Consider the following 15,326-nt stretch of genomic DNA (forward strand, 5'->3'; position numbering starts at 1 on the left):
TATTCTAGATCCTTCCACAGTAACATGTGTCCTCTTTGTTTAGCACCTTGCATCTCTCCTGCTCCATAACAAGTTTGCCACAGAATTTGTTGCGCATGGTGGAGTACAGAAATTACTGGAAATTCCTCGTCCTTCTATGGCTGCAACTGGTGTATCCATGTGCTTGTATTACCTGTCCTACAACCAGGATGCCATGGAAAGAGTAAGTCCAGTCCATTTAGAGTTTGGGAATGGGATTTGGTGAGGAGACTTGTTAGCACCTTCACAGAAAAAAATGAGTAGTTGGGAGTTTTTTAATGAAATTTTAATGAAAATAATTTTAATGAAAGAATTAGAGAACATGATGAATATATGGCTTTCACAAAGCATTCTAAAAATGTAAAATTGTTTACAAAAGATTGTTTTTTCTCCTATTTGAATTAAAAAAAAAAAGCAAGGTAGATTGAGGTCTAGGGGCTTTATTTAGTTTTTGCCATTTCTGTTGAATTAGTATTAGTTCTTGGGCTCTTGTCAGATGTCGTTAATGGAGTTATATTTTGGGTTTTAGAGTTAATCTATTATAAAAACAGATGATGCTTTGTATGTGTTAACAAATAATGTGTGGTGGAGATAAAATAATTCCTGTTGTTCTCAGGGCTCCAGAGTTTCCCCATCTGGTTCTTCTGTTTTTCCAGTTAAGACTTGTTTATTTAGTGATTTAAAAAAAAAAAATGTGAATGAGTTACATTTGAAAAGTAGTGGGTCCCTAGACACACCTAGGGAAGCTCTTATCATTTCCATGCCTGGAATATTTTTTCTAATGTTCTGTGTGTTTTGGCTCTTCTGGTAGAGTGAAGTTGGTAAATTCTTCTTGGGCTATGTCTTGATTCATCTTTGCATATTTGTTAATAATGTTTTAGTTTTAATTTTTTTCCCTTTTGTGATCAACATTATGCAAAGATATGTATTCTTTTGAGAATAGTAACTTAATCTGTAGGTGTGTATACAAAATTAATTATGGCTAAGATAAAAAAGTAAACCTGGGGAATACTTTAGAATTCATTGATCCATAGGAGACGTTTTGATCCATAGGAGACATCGAAATGTATGTGAAACGAATCAGTGAGTGGATAACAAACTTGTAGACTTTAGTATCAGAAGGTTCAAGTCACTTTTATCACCCATGGATAGTCTCTTATCTCTTTGAGCTTCTTTCTCATCTTTTTTATTTTATTTTATTTTTTGAGAGTGAGACAGAACATGCGAGCTGGGGAGGGGCAGAGAGAGACAAAATCTTAGGCAGGCTCCTCACCCAGCACAGAGCCATCTCTGGGCTCAGTCTCACTACTGTGAGATCATGACCTGAGCTAAAATCAAGAATTGGATGCTTATGGGGCACTTGTGTGGCTCAGTTGGTTAAGTGTCTGACTCTTGATTTCAGCTCAGGTCATGATCTCATCGTTCGTGGGTTTGAGCCCCACATTGGGCTCCATGCTGGCAGTGCAGAGCCTGCTTGGGATTTTCTTTCTGTCCCTCCCCTGATTGAGCTTGCTCTCTCTCTCTCTCTCTCTTTCTCTCTCTAAAACAAAGAAAAAAGAGTTGGATGCTTAACCAACTGAGCCATTCAGACACCCTCTTACCTTCTAAGTGGGAACTGATACCCTATGGAACTGAACACTGTGAGCATTAGAGGATGTAAATATTTGCAAAATTTGGCATTCAGTAAATAGCTCAAATTTAAGTATCTAAATTTAGGGTCTTCAGTTTGGAATAGATTGTTACAGAATTTCATTTGTAACTTAAGTTTTAAACTCAGAATGACTGCATTAGTGATGATCATTGTATTCTGCACAGATAGCTAGCTACAGTGGTGAATTTTTCATCCCTTTTTGAAGGTTCTTTTGCCTGAAATTTTTAAAAACTGTTTTATTTTTTGCAGGTTTGTATGCATCCCCACAATGTTCTGTCTGACGTGGTGAACTATACTCTGTGGTTAATGGAATGTTCTCATGCCTCAGGATGCTGCCATGCTACCATGTTTTTCTCAATTTGCTTCTCCTTTCGGGCTGTGTTGGAGCTCTTTGACCGCTATGATGGTCTTCGTCGTCTGGTGAATTTGGTGAGGTTCTCAGTGGCTTCTTTTTGTGAGGAATAGGGGTCTTGCTTGTCTTGGCTGCCTTTCAGTAGTGTTGAAGAGAGGAACCTTTTTTTTTTTTTTTTTTTAAGATTTCATTTTTAAGTAATCTCAGCATCTAATGTGGGATTCGAACTGACAACCCTGTGATCAAGAATCACTTGCTCCACCAAGTGAGCCAGCCAGGCTCCCCAAGAAACAGCTTTTGACTAGAAGAATTTTGCTATCATTTTTTGTGAATGAAGTATTTTACTTCTCTTAAGCGGTTAGAGGACTCTGCCATTGTAGACTTGCCTTGAATATACTAATCTCATAGGGGGAATTGTGTTGATAATCTTGATCTTTCTTAAAGCAGTGGTTTTGTGCCTGAATGTCTTTCAACATGATTACAAGCTATGTAATTTTTCAGTAACTGTTTAATGTTTTGCTTATATATGGCAACTCTTAACATCTTTTATAGACAAATATGCTTTGATGTTTGTTAGTCTTGTTGAGCATAAAAGTTTACTGTAATCCTTTTCCTCCTTTTACTTTTTTCTTTCTGTTTTTTCCTTCCTTCCCTTTTTCCCCATCTTTTTGTCTCTTTCCTAATAGATCAGTACTTTGGAGATTCTAAATTTGGAAGATCAGGGTGCACTTCTGAGTGATGATGAAATATTTGCTAGCCGCCAAACTGGGAAACATACCTGCATGGCCTTGCGCAAGTACTTTGAGGCTCACCTGGCCATTAAATTGGAACAAGTAAAACAGTCACTTCAGAGGACTGAGGGTGGCATTCTTGTCCATCCTCAACCCCCATACAAGGTGAGAGGACCTTGCCATAAAAGGAAAAGTTAACTCTTATAACATTGTTAGGCCTAACACTCATTGAGATCAATGGGGTTTATGCAGTATGTACATTGTTGGATTATACTTGCCTTGTGTAGAGGCAGCATACTTGAACATGGATGTATCAGGGACTTGTTTTGCTCCTAGTTGTAAGTTGCTACTTCTCTGGGATATTAAAACTAAAAGATGAACTGAAGTGTGTATAAAAGGGCTTTCTTCTATGAAAAGTACTAGATATACTGCCTCCTTCTGTGTGGAATTTTTTTTCTGAAAGGGCACGTCTGTTACTCCACTTCTGTATCATTTTTTAACTTTCTTGATGTGTTTTGGAATAAAGATGTGTTTTAAAAAATCACAAATTGAAAAGAAACCAGTTATTTTATGTGGTACTTCTTTTCCAAGTTGTGAAATATATGTACCAACAAGTTGTGAACATTTTGTTACCTTTTTTGGGCAAAATGTATTATGAGTCTAATTATAAGTAAAAGATTAGACATATTCATTATTTCACATGTGGGCTATTGACTCAATTGTGAAATTTGAAAGCTGTTATTACTTAGGTTTATCAAAACTTGTTGACTATTGAGCTGTGATGAGGAAGGTAGCAAGCAGGTAATAGAGTTCTTTAATAATATGCATCTCTCCTTATAGGCGTGTTCATATACTCATGAACAGATTGTGGAAATGATGGAGTTTTTGATAGAGTATGGTCCAGCGCAGCTATATTGGGAACCAGCTGAAGTCTTCCTCAAACTTTCTTGTGTTCAACTCTTGTTGCAGCTTATTTCTATTGCCTGCAATTGGAAGACCTATTATGCAAGGTGGGATTAGAGAGAGGTTTTAAATGAAGTTAGATTCTGCCTTTTGGTTAAGGTGATATTGGTTTGTATATAGTGTATGCTTAGCAAACATTTGTTGAACTGAATTGAAATTTTGAGTGTGAATCTGAGAAAGTAGATTAAAGAGGATAATATATATATACATACGTATATACATATATACGTATGTATATATATACACACACACACACACACACATATATATATAATTTAAATGTTTATTTTTGAGAGAGTGCGTGTGCATGTGTGCATGCACTAGTGGGGGAGTGGTGGAGAGAGAGAGAGGATCCAAAGCAGGCTCTGTGATGACAGCAGAGAGCCTGATGTGGGGCTCGAACCCACAAATCATGAGATCATGACCTGAGGCGAAGTCAGACGCTTGACTGAGCCATCCAGGTGCCCCTACGAAGATAATCTATTTTTTCTTAATTTTTAAAAATCTTTATTTTTGAGAGAGAGAGAGACAGAGCATGAGCAGAGGAGGGGCAGGGAGAGAGGAAGACACAGAATCCAAAGCAGGCTTCAGGCTCTGAGCTGTCATCACAGAGCCCGATAAGGGGCTCGAACCCATGAACCATGAGGTCATGACCTGAGCCGAGTCGGACACTTAACCCGACTGAGCCACCCAGGCGCCCCCGGAAGATAATATTTTTAATTTACAGAATTTTTGTTTATATATATGGTTCTGATGATTATGAATACTGCACAAAAGATGGGGATCAAGGTCTGTGCTCTTACAGAAGTTATGTAATTTACACAGCTGCAGAGGTGGGTTTGAAGTCCTGTCTTGAGACTGCAGTTCAGTATTTTTTTTTGGTACTTAGACTTTAAACATCTCTCTACTGGCTGACAGCCACACATAATCTTCTTTCACAGAAAACTGTATTTTGTGCTTTTATGATTTTCACAATTCAGTTAAAAGCAGTCAGGGCACAGCAGGATGAGGCTCAGAAAAGGACAGCTGATAGAATCAGGAGTTTGGGTGGGTTCTACTTGAGCATGATATCAGAGAAAGTTATATTTTGGAAAAGATAGAATCTGAAGAGAAGACAGTAACAAAGTTTATGAAGAGTGATTCTTTACCTTCTTTCCCTATCCATTCATTGTCATAAAGACAAGACTGCCTTATTTAGGGTGCATATGGCTTGTTTGTGAAATGCCAGGATAGTAAATCTAGGGGGATAACTTTTGGAGCAGCCATTTTAAAACTTTTTGGTCTCAGGACCCTTTTATTGTATTAAAAATTGAGAACCCCAAAGAGCTTTTGTTTTTGTGTTAAATCTGTTGATATTTAACAATTAGAAAGTATAACTGAGTAAATGTAAAAATACTTATGAATTTACTTAAAAATAATCTTAACCCCATTACACGTTAGCATTTTTTATGAAAAGTTTCCAGAATAAAACCAGATGATTTCAGCAAGGTTTTTAAATGTCTGCCTAATATCTCATATCTGCTTCTGTATTCACTCTTTTGTGACATCACACATGACATAGCCTCAGAAAGCTCTAGTAGCCACTTGTGAGAGAATGAAAGTGAGAAAGGAAACTAACATCCTGGTATTATTATGAAAATAATTAAAAAAATTTTTTTTAGGTTATTTTATGAGAGAGAGAAAAAGAAAGCATGCACGTGCGCCAGGGAGGGCAGAGGGAGGGAGGATCCCACACAGGCTTCACATGGTCAGTGTAGTGCCCAATATGGGGCTCGAACCCATGAACCTCAAGATCATGACCTGAGCCGAAACCTGGATGCTTAACCAACTGAGCTACCCAGGCGCCCCTGAAAATAGTTTTTATATCAGGGGACTTTCTGAAAGGGTCTCAGAGATCACTGGGTTCCCCTAACCACACTTGGAGAACTGTGTTTTACTTTTATTTACTTATTTAAGTTTTAAATAATTATTTTGAGAAAGAGAGTGTGAGTGGGAAGGGGCAGAGAGAGAGAATCCCAAGCAGGCTCCACACTCTGTGGTGAGCCCAACGTGGGGCTTGATCTCATGACTGTGAGATCATGATCTGAGCCAGTATCAAGAGTCGGACCCTTAACTGAACAAGCCATGCAGGTGCCCTGAGAACCACTGTTTTAGAGTATTAAAGTAGATTATTATATTCACTTGAACTTTGTTGAAAAGATGATGAAAGCTCAGAAGATAACTAGGAATGTTATAAATACATTTTTTGAGTGGCAAATTCATATTTGATTACTAAGAAAATAGAAATATATTGGGAATGTGTCCTTTAAAAGTTTGTTTCTAAAAATCAAATACTTGTTTCTGTTTAGAATATACAGAACCTTAGAGAAGGAAATGATTTTCAGCTACTGTTAATTTCTCTAGTCTTTTTTCCATAATGTGTGTAAATACACCTAATTGAGATCATAGAATTTAACCAAATTCATCTTTTTATGAAATAATTCAATATACAAAATGTACAGAGGCTAATATAACAACCCAATATGCAGTGTTGGCATGTGGTGGCATTATTTGCTTCTTTCTCAATTCCTTTTTCTGCCTCTCCATAGTGACCAATCTTCTGAATTTGGAGTATATCTCTCCATTTATATTTTTATACCACACACATGTGTGTGTATAAGCAATAATAGAATACTCCTTTGTATGTTTTTAAATTATATGTTATCCTGTATGCATCTTTTGCAACTTGCTTTTTTCAACCTTGTGTTTTTGAGATGTATATATGTTGATATTTATTTGAATTCACGTGTTTCTGTATTAGTTTATTACCCTATTGATGGACATTTAGTGTTTGTTACTTCCTTTTTTGCTATCAAATGAATGATACCACATACCTCCTTTTGGGGTCTCTTTGGGGATATGATGTATATAGCTGGATTGTAGGGTGCCTGCATTTCATCTTTATTGGATGTTGCTTTACCATTTTCATCTCAACAGCAGGATATGGGGATTCTCATTTCTCTGCCTTTTTATCAATACTTGGTATGGTCAGACTTACAATTTTATATCTTATGTTTTCTATTTTATTAATGTTGTATTTTGAGCCTCTCCCTTTGTTCTTTAGAATTCTTTGAGAAGGACTGTCCGTAGCTGCAGAATAGTTCATCAGATGAGTGTACTATAACTTAACACACATGTGTTCCTACTATCTGTGTAGGTTTTCTAATTCTTTTGTTACTTTAAACGATGTGATAATGGACATCTTAACACATAAATGCTTGTTTGTATTTTTTTTTTTTTTAATTTTAATGTTTATTTATTTCTGAGACAGAGAGAGACAGAGCATGAGTGGGGGAGGGGCAGAAAGAGAGGGAGACACAGAATCCGAAGCAGGCTCCAGGCTCCGAGCTGCCAGCACAGAGCCCAACGCGGGGCTCGAACTCACGAACCGTGAGATCATGACCTGAGCCGAAGTCGGTCGCTCAACCAACTGAGCCACCCAGGCGCCCCTTGTTTGTATTTCTGATTATTTCCTTAGGACAAATTCTTCCAGGTGAAATTCCTGCGCTAAAGCTTAGGCACGTTTTTAGAATCTCGTTTCCTATTTCTAGAGTGTTTTTCAAAATGAGGGCCCTATTTGTACTCCCACCAAAAGTTTGAGAGCATTGTCCTTATACATCCTTATCAGCATTAGGGATTATCCTTTGTTTTTAATTTTAGCAGTGGGGAAAATTCCATCCCCACTGTTTTGAAAGTAATGTCATGGTGACTTACAAATGCTCTCTTCATGTCTTGGCTAGGGACAGAGCCACATAGGTAGTAGTTCTGATCTATTCTGTATCTCAGTTTAACTTTTTTGTTTTGACTGTCTCCTAGTTTCCGTTTAACTAATTGTTTTTCCTGTCCAGGAATGATACTGTGCGCTTTGCTTTGGATGTTCTGGCTATTCTCACTGTTGTGCCAAAAATCCAGCTGCAGTTGGCAGAATCAGTGGATGTGCTAGATGAGGCTGGCTCCACCGTCTCCACTGTAGGTAGGTTGTACCTTTCCATTTTTGTGATTGCTTGGTCTGGATTTGTTTTCTTTTGCAATTCTGGCCGTAGTTGTGTACCTGAGTTGCAATATTAGAACAGAAGGTAGTAGTGGAGAATGCCTTGTCCCATCTAAGTTGTGCTATATACTTTTATTTGTTTTTATTATTATTTTTAATGTTTATTTTTGAGAGAGAGACACATGCACACTGCACGAGTGGGAGTGGGACAGAGAGAGGAGACACACAATCTGAAGCAGGCTCCAGGCTCTGAGCTGTCAGCACAGAGCCCAACGCGGGGCTCGAATTCATGAACTGCGAGATCATGACCTGAGCCGAGTCGGAATCTTAACTGACTGAACCACCCAGTTGCCCCTATATAAGGGAATCAGTTGTGTTGGTGAACTCAGGTTTTCTAAGTGATACATGTGCTATGATGGTACAGGTTCATTCTTGAAAACCTGTACTCTGCAGAGTCTTATGCCAAAAATAAAGTTTATGGGAAAAATGGGTTAGGGCAGACAGTAGAAAACTTAAAGCAACTTTGTAATCTGAGCCCTAACTCCGTAATTGGCAAGCAGCTCAGAATGGATAGAAGCTATCATACATAATAACAAAAGGAAAATGTATCGTATTAAGAACAGGTCAGGTAAGGGCTCCTGCTAAAGTGAGCATGGGAAGTGGTATGACTGGCTGTGGGTCTTGGGGTGTACCACTTTGGGGAGAAAGCCTGAGGTGCAGCCACTTGTTTTTAACTTTATTCATATATAGCAGAAAGGGTTCCTGATGCCATTGTGGCAGCCAAGCTGAGGGTTTTTCTCCTTCCTGCTAAAGGTTTTAATTTATTCCTGCTATTTTTTTTTGCACATGACCCTGGTAATTGCACATGACCCTGGTAACTTCCACATAATACCGACCTCATTCCCCTGTTTAACAACTGCATATGAAGTATTGTATCATGAAGCTATATTGTAGTAGAACTGATTGTATTTTATTCAAAAAGTTCCTTGTCCTTTAATAAAATGGTACAGTAGTTTCAGGTGGAACAAAATGAATCGAAGTCTAAATTTTGACTCTGGAACAATCATTGAATTTGGCTGTTAGTTTTTTGAAGAACAATATAAAATGTTTTGTATTTCTCCCCAATAGGTATCAGCATTATTTTGGGAGTGGCTGAGGGTGAGTTCTTTATCCATGATGCTGAAATTCAGAAGTCAGCACTTCAGATTATCATCAATTGTGTTTGTGGCCCGGATAACCGAATTTCCAGTATTGGCAAGTTTATCTCTGGAACTCCTCGGAGAAAGCTGCCTCAGACTCCAAAAAGTAGCGAGCACACCCTGGCCAAGATGTGGAATGTGGTTCAGTCCAACAATGGCATCAAGGTGCTCCTGTCTTTATTATCCATCAAGATGCCCATCACTGATGCAGACCAGATAAGGGCTCTGGCCTGCAAGGCCCTAGTGGGCCTTTCTCGAAGTAGCACTGTCCGGCAGATCATCAGCAAACTGCCCCTTTTCAGCAGCTGCCAGATCCAGCAGTTGATGAAGGAGCCTGTGCTGCAGGACAAGCGCAGTGATCATGTCAAGTTCTGCAAGTATGCCGCTGAGCTCATTGAACGAGTGTCAGGAAAGCCTCTTCTCATTGGCACTGATGTGTCTCTGGCACGACTGCAAAAAGCAGATGTTGTTGCCCAGTCAAGGATTTCCTTCCCTGAGAAAGAGCTGCTTCTGTTGATACGTAACCATCTCATTTCTAAAGGGCTTGGGGAGACAGCAACCGTGCTGACGAAAGAGGCTGACTTGCCCATGACTGCCGCTTCTCATTCTTCTGCCTTCACCCCAGTCACTGCTGCTGCTTCTCCCGTCTCTCTTCCCCGAACACCTCGCATCGCCAACGGCATTGCAACTCGACTGGGCAGCCATGCTTCTGTGGGTGCCACTGCCCCTCCTGCCCCCACTGCCCATCCTCAGCCACGGCCCCCGCAAGGTTCACTAGCCTTGCCTGGCCCATCTTACGCAGGCAATTCCCCCTTGATTGGTAGGATCAGTTTTATCAGAGAGAGGCCATCACCCTGCAATGGCAGGAAAATCAGAGTGTTGCGGCAGAAGTCGGACCATGGCGCCTATAGCCAAAGCCCAGCCATAAAAAAGCAGTTGGACAGACATCTTCCTTCCCCACCTACGCTGGACAGTATCATCACAGAATATCTTAGAGAGCAGCATGCTCGCTGCAAGAACCCAGTTGCCACCTGCCCACCTTTCTCCCTCTTTACTCCTCATCAGTGTCCTGAGCCAAAACAGAGGCGGCAAGCGCCAATAAACTTTACCTCAAGGCTAAACCGCAGGGCATCATTTCCAAAGTATGGAGGGGTGGATGGCGGATGCTTTGATAGGCACCTTATCTTTAGCAGGTAAGGAGAGGCCACCTCACTACCTGGGAATTGGAATGATTCTTCTATCTATCTATCTATCTATCTATCTATTTATTTATTTATTTAAAAAAAATTTTTTTTAACGTTTATTTATTTTTGAGACAGAGAGAGACAGAGCATGAACGGGGGAGGGTCACAGAGAGAGGGAGACACAGAATCTGAAACAGGCTCCAGGCTCTGAGTGGTCAGCGCAGAGCCCGACGCGGGGCTCGAACCCACGGACCGTGAGATCATGACCTGAGCCGAAGTCGGATGCTTAACCGACCAAGCCACCCAGGCGCCCCATGATTCTTCTATTTAAATCAAAGTGTGATGATTCCAGAAAGCTGGACTATTTGTTGGTCTGAAATACCAGTGATTGTCACTTTGTGTAAATACATGAGTAATGTGACTGTACCCCCTTTGTCAACCAGGGGTTCCTTATGTGATTGTTATTGTTAGGATATTATTAGGATAAGGATACTCTGTGTTCTTGTTACAACTAGTGTGTTTTCTAGAACTCATGCAACATCCTGTTCCTAACTAGACTCCCAAACTTGTTTTTGTGCTGGTCCAGTTGTTTCCTGTTCTGATTCTTTACAAATCTCACATAAAGATGAGGGGATCACAAGTTTCAAATATGAGGACTTTTGTTATTGTTAAAACTTGGAAGTGGAGGTCCTTTTCTCTCACTTAAAATGAAAAGGAAGCACTGAAGGTCACTATATTTTGGGAGAACCCATTTGAAACATAAATGCTCTTTTTTTTTTAATTTTTCTTTCATCCTTTTAGCAAAGTTTTCTTTTTTTGGAGTCCTTGTGCGTTGTCTCTGAATTTTTTTTTTTTTTTTTTTTTTTGCTTAGGTTCCGTCCTATTTCAGTGTTCAGGGAAGCCAATGAGGATGAGAGTGGTTTCACTTGCTGTGCATTCTCAGCACGGGAGCGGTTCCTGATGCTTGGCACCTGCACTGGGCAGTTGAAGCTCTATAATGTGTTTAGTGGACAAGAGGAAGCCAGCTATAACTGTCACAATTCGGCTATCACACATCTTGAACCTTCCAGGGTAAGAGTCCCTTCCTAGGTGGTTCTCATTCATTCTTCTTCGATGAGTTGGTAACTGTGGGCTTGTGGGCTGGCTGTTAATTTGTACATAAACTTTTATTGGAACATAGCCATGCCTATCTGTTTATGTGTGGTCTGTGGCTGCTTCTGTGCTACAATGGCAGAGTTGAGTAGTTGTGACACAGATCATATGGCTTACAAAGCCTAATGTGTTTACTGTTTGGCTCTTTAAGTAAAAAAAAGTTTGCCAACCTTCTTCTAAGAGTCATATGTGTATGTGTATGTGTGTGTGAACCTTTCTTTTTTAATTTGCCTCAGATGGAAACTATGATCACAGAAGTTTTCTTTTTGTGTCAGAAATCTCAAAGTACTGTGAGTTTTTAGGAAAAAAGCATTATATGGTTCTAGTGGGTCATGGTTTATTAGTATTCTGTGGATGGAATTGACACCTTTATTTCTAAAAGTTAGGACTGTTAAGATGACAAGGATAGTTTTCCTGATACTAGAGTAAAGGAGACTCAGCCTTTATTGGGCTTTCTTTTTTTTTTTAAAGTATTAAAAAAAATTTTTTTTTTAATGTTTATTTATTTTGAGAGAGAGAGAGATACACACACACAGAGTGTGAGCCAGGGAGGGGCAGAGAGAGAGAGAGGGAGACACAGAATCCAAAGCAGGCTCCAGGGGCTTGAACCCACGAACTGCGAAGTCATGACCTGAGCCGAAGTCGGAAGCTTAACCGACTGAGCCACCCAGGGGCCCCTTAATGGGCTTTCTTTTTGAAAAAATCCTAAGAGTTGTTAGCTAAGAAAGTCTAAGACATGTTTTCACTTGACTGATATTTCAGGTGAGGGAGACTGAGATATATGGCCAAATGTTAAGAAAGGTGGAACCATCTTTGACATCTTCCCAAGTTTTTTTCTTCCCCTACCCTTGGAACTATTGTATTTTTTGTTACTAGCTCAGGAGGAGTTAGTCTTTTCTTAAATTTAGGTATTTTTTTAGGACCTTGCATGTGCACATACTTAAATCCCAGCAGTTTCGAACACTTCTTGGTCCTTCGTAGTTTTTCTATTTTCTATATAATACAATAATAATTTTTGAGCTTGTATGTTAAAATGCTATAGGCAGACAGCATTTATATAAACATGTGACTACCCGCCTTGGGCCTCCTTCTTCTTTTAGGATGGGTCCTTGCTGCTGACATCTGCTACTTGGAGCCAGCCTCTGTCTGCACTTTGGGGAATGAAATCAGTATTTGATATGAAGTATGTATGTATTTTTTATAACCCAACTTTTTCTGTTCTACAATTTACCTAATTTATATTTCCCTTCATCCGATTCTTCAACTTGAAGCCTTTTGGGAAAAGACGAATGCTGTGAGTTATTGCTAACTTCTCTCTTCCTTGTCTGTCGCTCATGTTTAATAAGGTTTTATCCTTAATTCTGAGATATTCTTACCAAGTATTCTTACCAGTCCCATCACACAGCTGACCCTTCACTAATCCAAAATGGCACATCTGTGTAATTTCTCATGTTCACATATGATAGTCGTACTCTTTGCTGGGGTATGTTTCAAAGACGTGTGGCTTGTTATCCATTTTTTTTTTTTTTCAAAAATTTTTTTTTAATGTTTTTAATTTATTTTTGGGACAGAGAGAGACAGAGCATGAACGGGGGAGGGGCAGAGAGAGAGGGAGACACAGAATCGGAAACAGGTTCCAGGCTCCGAGCCATCAGCCCAGAGCCCGACGCGGGGCTCGAACTCACGGACCGCGAGATCGTGACCTGGCTGAAGTCGGACGCTTAACCGACTGCGCCACCCAGGCGCCCCAATCCATTTTTTTTTTAACAAAGTAATTCCTGCTAATTAATTAATTCTTTTGGATCTGCTTGGTTAAACTGATGGAGGGATTTTTTTTTTAAACCTTAAGTATACAGTTTTTTCTCTTTGGTTGCTGAGAATCCTCAGATGAGTATAGTCAGGCAGGAGGTTGAGAATCATGTTTATTTTCAGTCGGCTCAGTGACTGTTTCCTGAAGGTGTATCACTTAAGTACTTTTGTTGTTTGTAGGCATTCCTTCACAGAAGATCACTATGTTGAGTTCAGTAAGCACTCTCAGGATCGAGTCATAGGTACAAAAGGAGACATTGCCCACGTAAGTACTTAAGAATCCACTGCTTTCTTTTTTTTAAAAAAATTTTTTTTTTTTTCAACGTTTTTTATTTATTTTTGGGACAGAGAGAGACAGAGCATGAACGGGGGAGGGGCAGAGAGAGAGAGGGAGACACAGAATCGGAAACAGGCTCCAGGCTCTGAGCCATCAGCCCAGAGCCCGACGCGGGGCTCGAACTCACGGACCGCGAGATCGTGACCTGGCCGAAGTCGGACGCTTAACCGACTGCGCCACCCAGGCGCCCCAAGAATCCACTGCTTTCAAACTGATATGCCCATTTGTTTGTAATGAAAACTCTGGACTGAAGGGCAGTCCTAAGGGCAGCAAGAAATTACTTAGTGATATTCTTTCCAGATAAAATCTAGAAGTGTAGTAAAGTAGTTATAAGCCATGTGGGACCAAACATGAACTAATCCGACAACTTAAGAAAGGTATGATTAGCACAGCAGTTATTTTCAAATACTTACTAAGTTTTAGATGAAATATAAGTCCCTGCTTTTATGAAGCCTCACTGGGGAGACAAATAGAGAAGCAAATATATGGTATGTCATAAGTGCTGCCAAGGAAAAGAAAGCAGGGTAAAAGGAAATGCTTGATGGTGCTGTGAGGGACTTCTCTTTTATCTAGGATGGTCAGTATCACTGATAGGGTGATGTTTAAGGAGTATTTTTTTTTTAATTTTTTAATTTTTTATTTTTATTAAAAAAAAAATTTTTTTTTTAACATTTATTCATCTTTGGGAGACAGAGACAGAGCATGAGCGGGAAGGGACAGAGAGAGGGAGACACAGAATCCGAAGCAGGCTCAAGACTCTGAGCTGTCAGCACAGAGCCCGACGTGGGGCTTGAACTCACAAACTGTGAGATCATGACCTGAGCCGAAGTTGGAGGCTCAACCGACTGAGCCACCCAGGCGCACCCCCCACCTTTTTTTTTAATTTTTGAGAGTACACATGCACAAGCAGGGGAGGGCAAAGAGAGGGGACAGAAGATCTGAACTGGGCTCCGTGCTGACAGGAGAGAGCCCAGTGCAGGGCTCAAACTCACGTACTGTGAGATCATGACCTGAGCCAAAGTTGGATGCTTAACTGACTGAGCCACCCAGCACCCCAGGAATGTTTTGAAGGAAGTGTCATGCAGATATCTGGGGGGAAAAGTGTTTTAAGACCAAGGGAAAAGCCCTTTGGAGGTGGAAGAGGGAAGAGGGGTAAGAGCTCAGCTCAGTGTTGTGGGGGAATGGGTGACACATATCATAGTAGCATCTTATATATAGGGTGTTTGTTGTTAGGACCTTTGGCTTCTCTGAGTGAGATGGAGGCACTGGAGGCTGAGCAGAAGACACATGATGGGATGTAAAGTTCCTAAAGTGTGAGTCTGGTTTCTGTGAGAGAAGCAAGAGCAGGCTTTCCAGTTAGGAGTGTGTCAAGCCAGCTCACATGTGAGGACTGTAGTGGGGCTGGGCCCAGGAGGGCATGGTACAGGTGATGAGAAGTGATACAGCCGGGCTCTGGGTTTTTGGACACAGGAAGTTTGTTATTAGACATTCAGGTAGGGAATGGGTAGTTGAATATACAAAATGGGAGTTCAGAAGAGAGGTCTGGGATAGGGGATATAAATATAGGAGTTATTCACGGGTTGATAGAGCCATGAGACTAGATGAAATCGTTAAGGAGGCTAGAGAAGAGAACTGAGGGGACAGAGTCCTGGCATATGCCAATATTTCGAATTTGCCATGTGAGGAGGGACTTGAGAAGGAGACCAAAAAGAATGGACAGCAGGAGACCTCAGGAAAAAGATGTGCCCCAGAAGGCAAGGGGGAAGATCCTTTCAAGGAAGAATTGATCAACTGGTCAGAAACTGTTAATGAGTTCATAAGATGAGAATTGAGAATTACCTTTGATTTAACAATATGGATCTTCTTGTTAACCTCGTCAGGAGCTAGTTCTGTGCACTGG

The 15,326-nt window shown here is 40.3% G+C and overlaps 1 protein-coding gene across 16 annotated transcripts in view; it reads left to right on the forward strand.

The window, feature by feature from the left end:
• The window catches only part of DCAF1 (DDB1 and CUL4 associated factor 1), a 92,442-nt gene that overhangs the window by 44,735 nt on the left and 32,381 nt on the right, over positions 1 to 15,326 (forward strand). For all 16 annotated transcript variants that reach the window (XR_009260909.1, XR_009260908.1, XR_009260905.1 and 13 more), the window contains 9 exons: positions 44 to 202; positions 1,919 to 2,098; positions 2,708 to 2,917; positions 3,593 to 3,762; positions 7,603 to 7,727; positions 8,874 to 10,137; positions 11,001 to 11,199; positions 12,381 to 12,463; positions 13,270 to 13,354. Coding sequence is in view for 10 of the 16 variants with exons in the window: in XM_058726779.1 (XP_058582762.1) it covers positions 44 to 202; positions 1,919 to 2,098; positions 2,708 to 2,917; positions 3,593 to 3,762; positions 7,603 to 7,727; positions 8,874 to 10,137; positions 11,001 to 11,199; positions 12,381 to 12,463; positions 13,270 to 13,354 (2,475 nt within the window). In the remaining 6 variants the exon portion in view is untranslated. The remainder of the gene's footprint in view (positions 1 to 43; positions 203 to 1,918; positions 2,099 to 2,707; positions 2,918 to 3,592; positions 3,763 to 7,602; positions 7,728 to 8,873; positions 10,138 to 11,000; positions 11,200 to 12,380; positions 12,464 to 13,269; positions 13,355 to 15,326) is intronic.

The sequence above is a fragment of the Neofelis nebulosa genome, chromosome 4, assembly GCF_028018385.1.
Source record: "Neofelis nebulosa isolate mNeoNeb1 chromosome 4, mNeoNeb1.pri, whole genome shotgun sequence".
Taxonomy (NCBI): domain Eukaryota; kingdom Metazoa; phylum Chordata; class Mammalia; order Carnivora; family Felidae; genus Neofelis; species Neofelis nebulosa.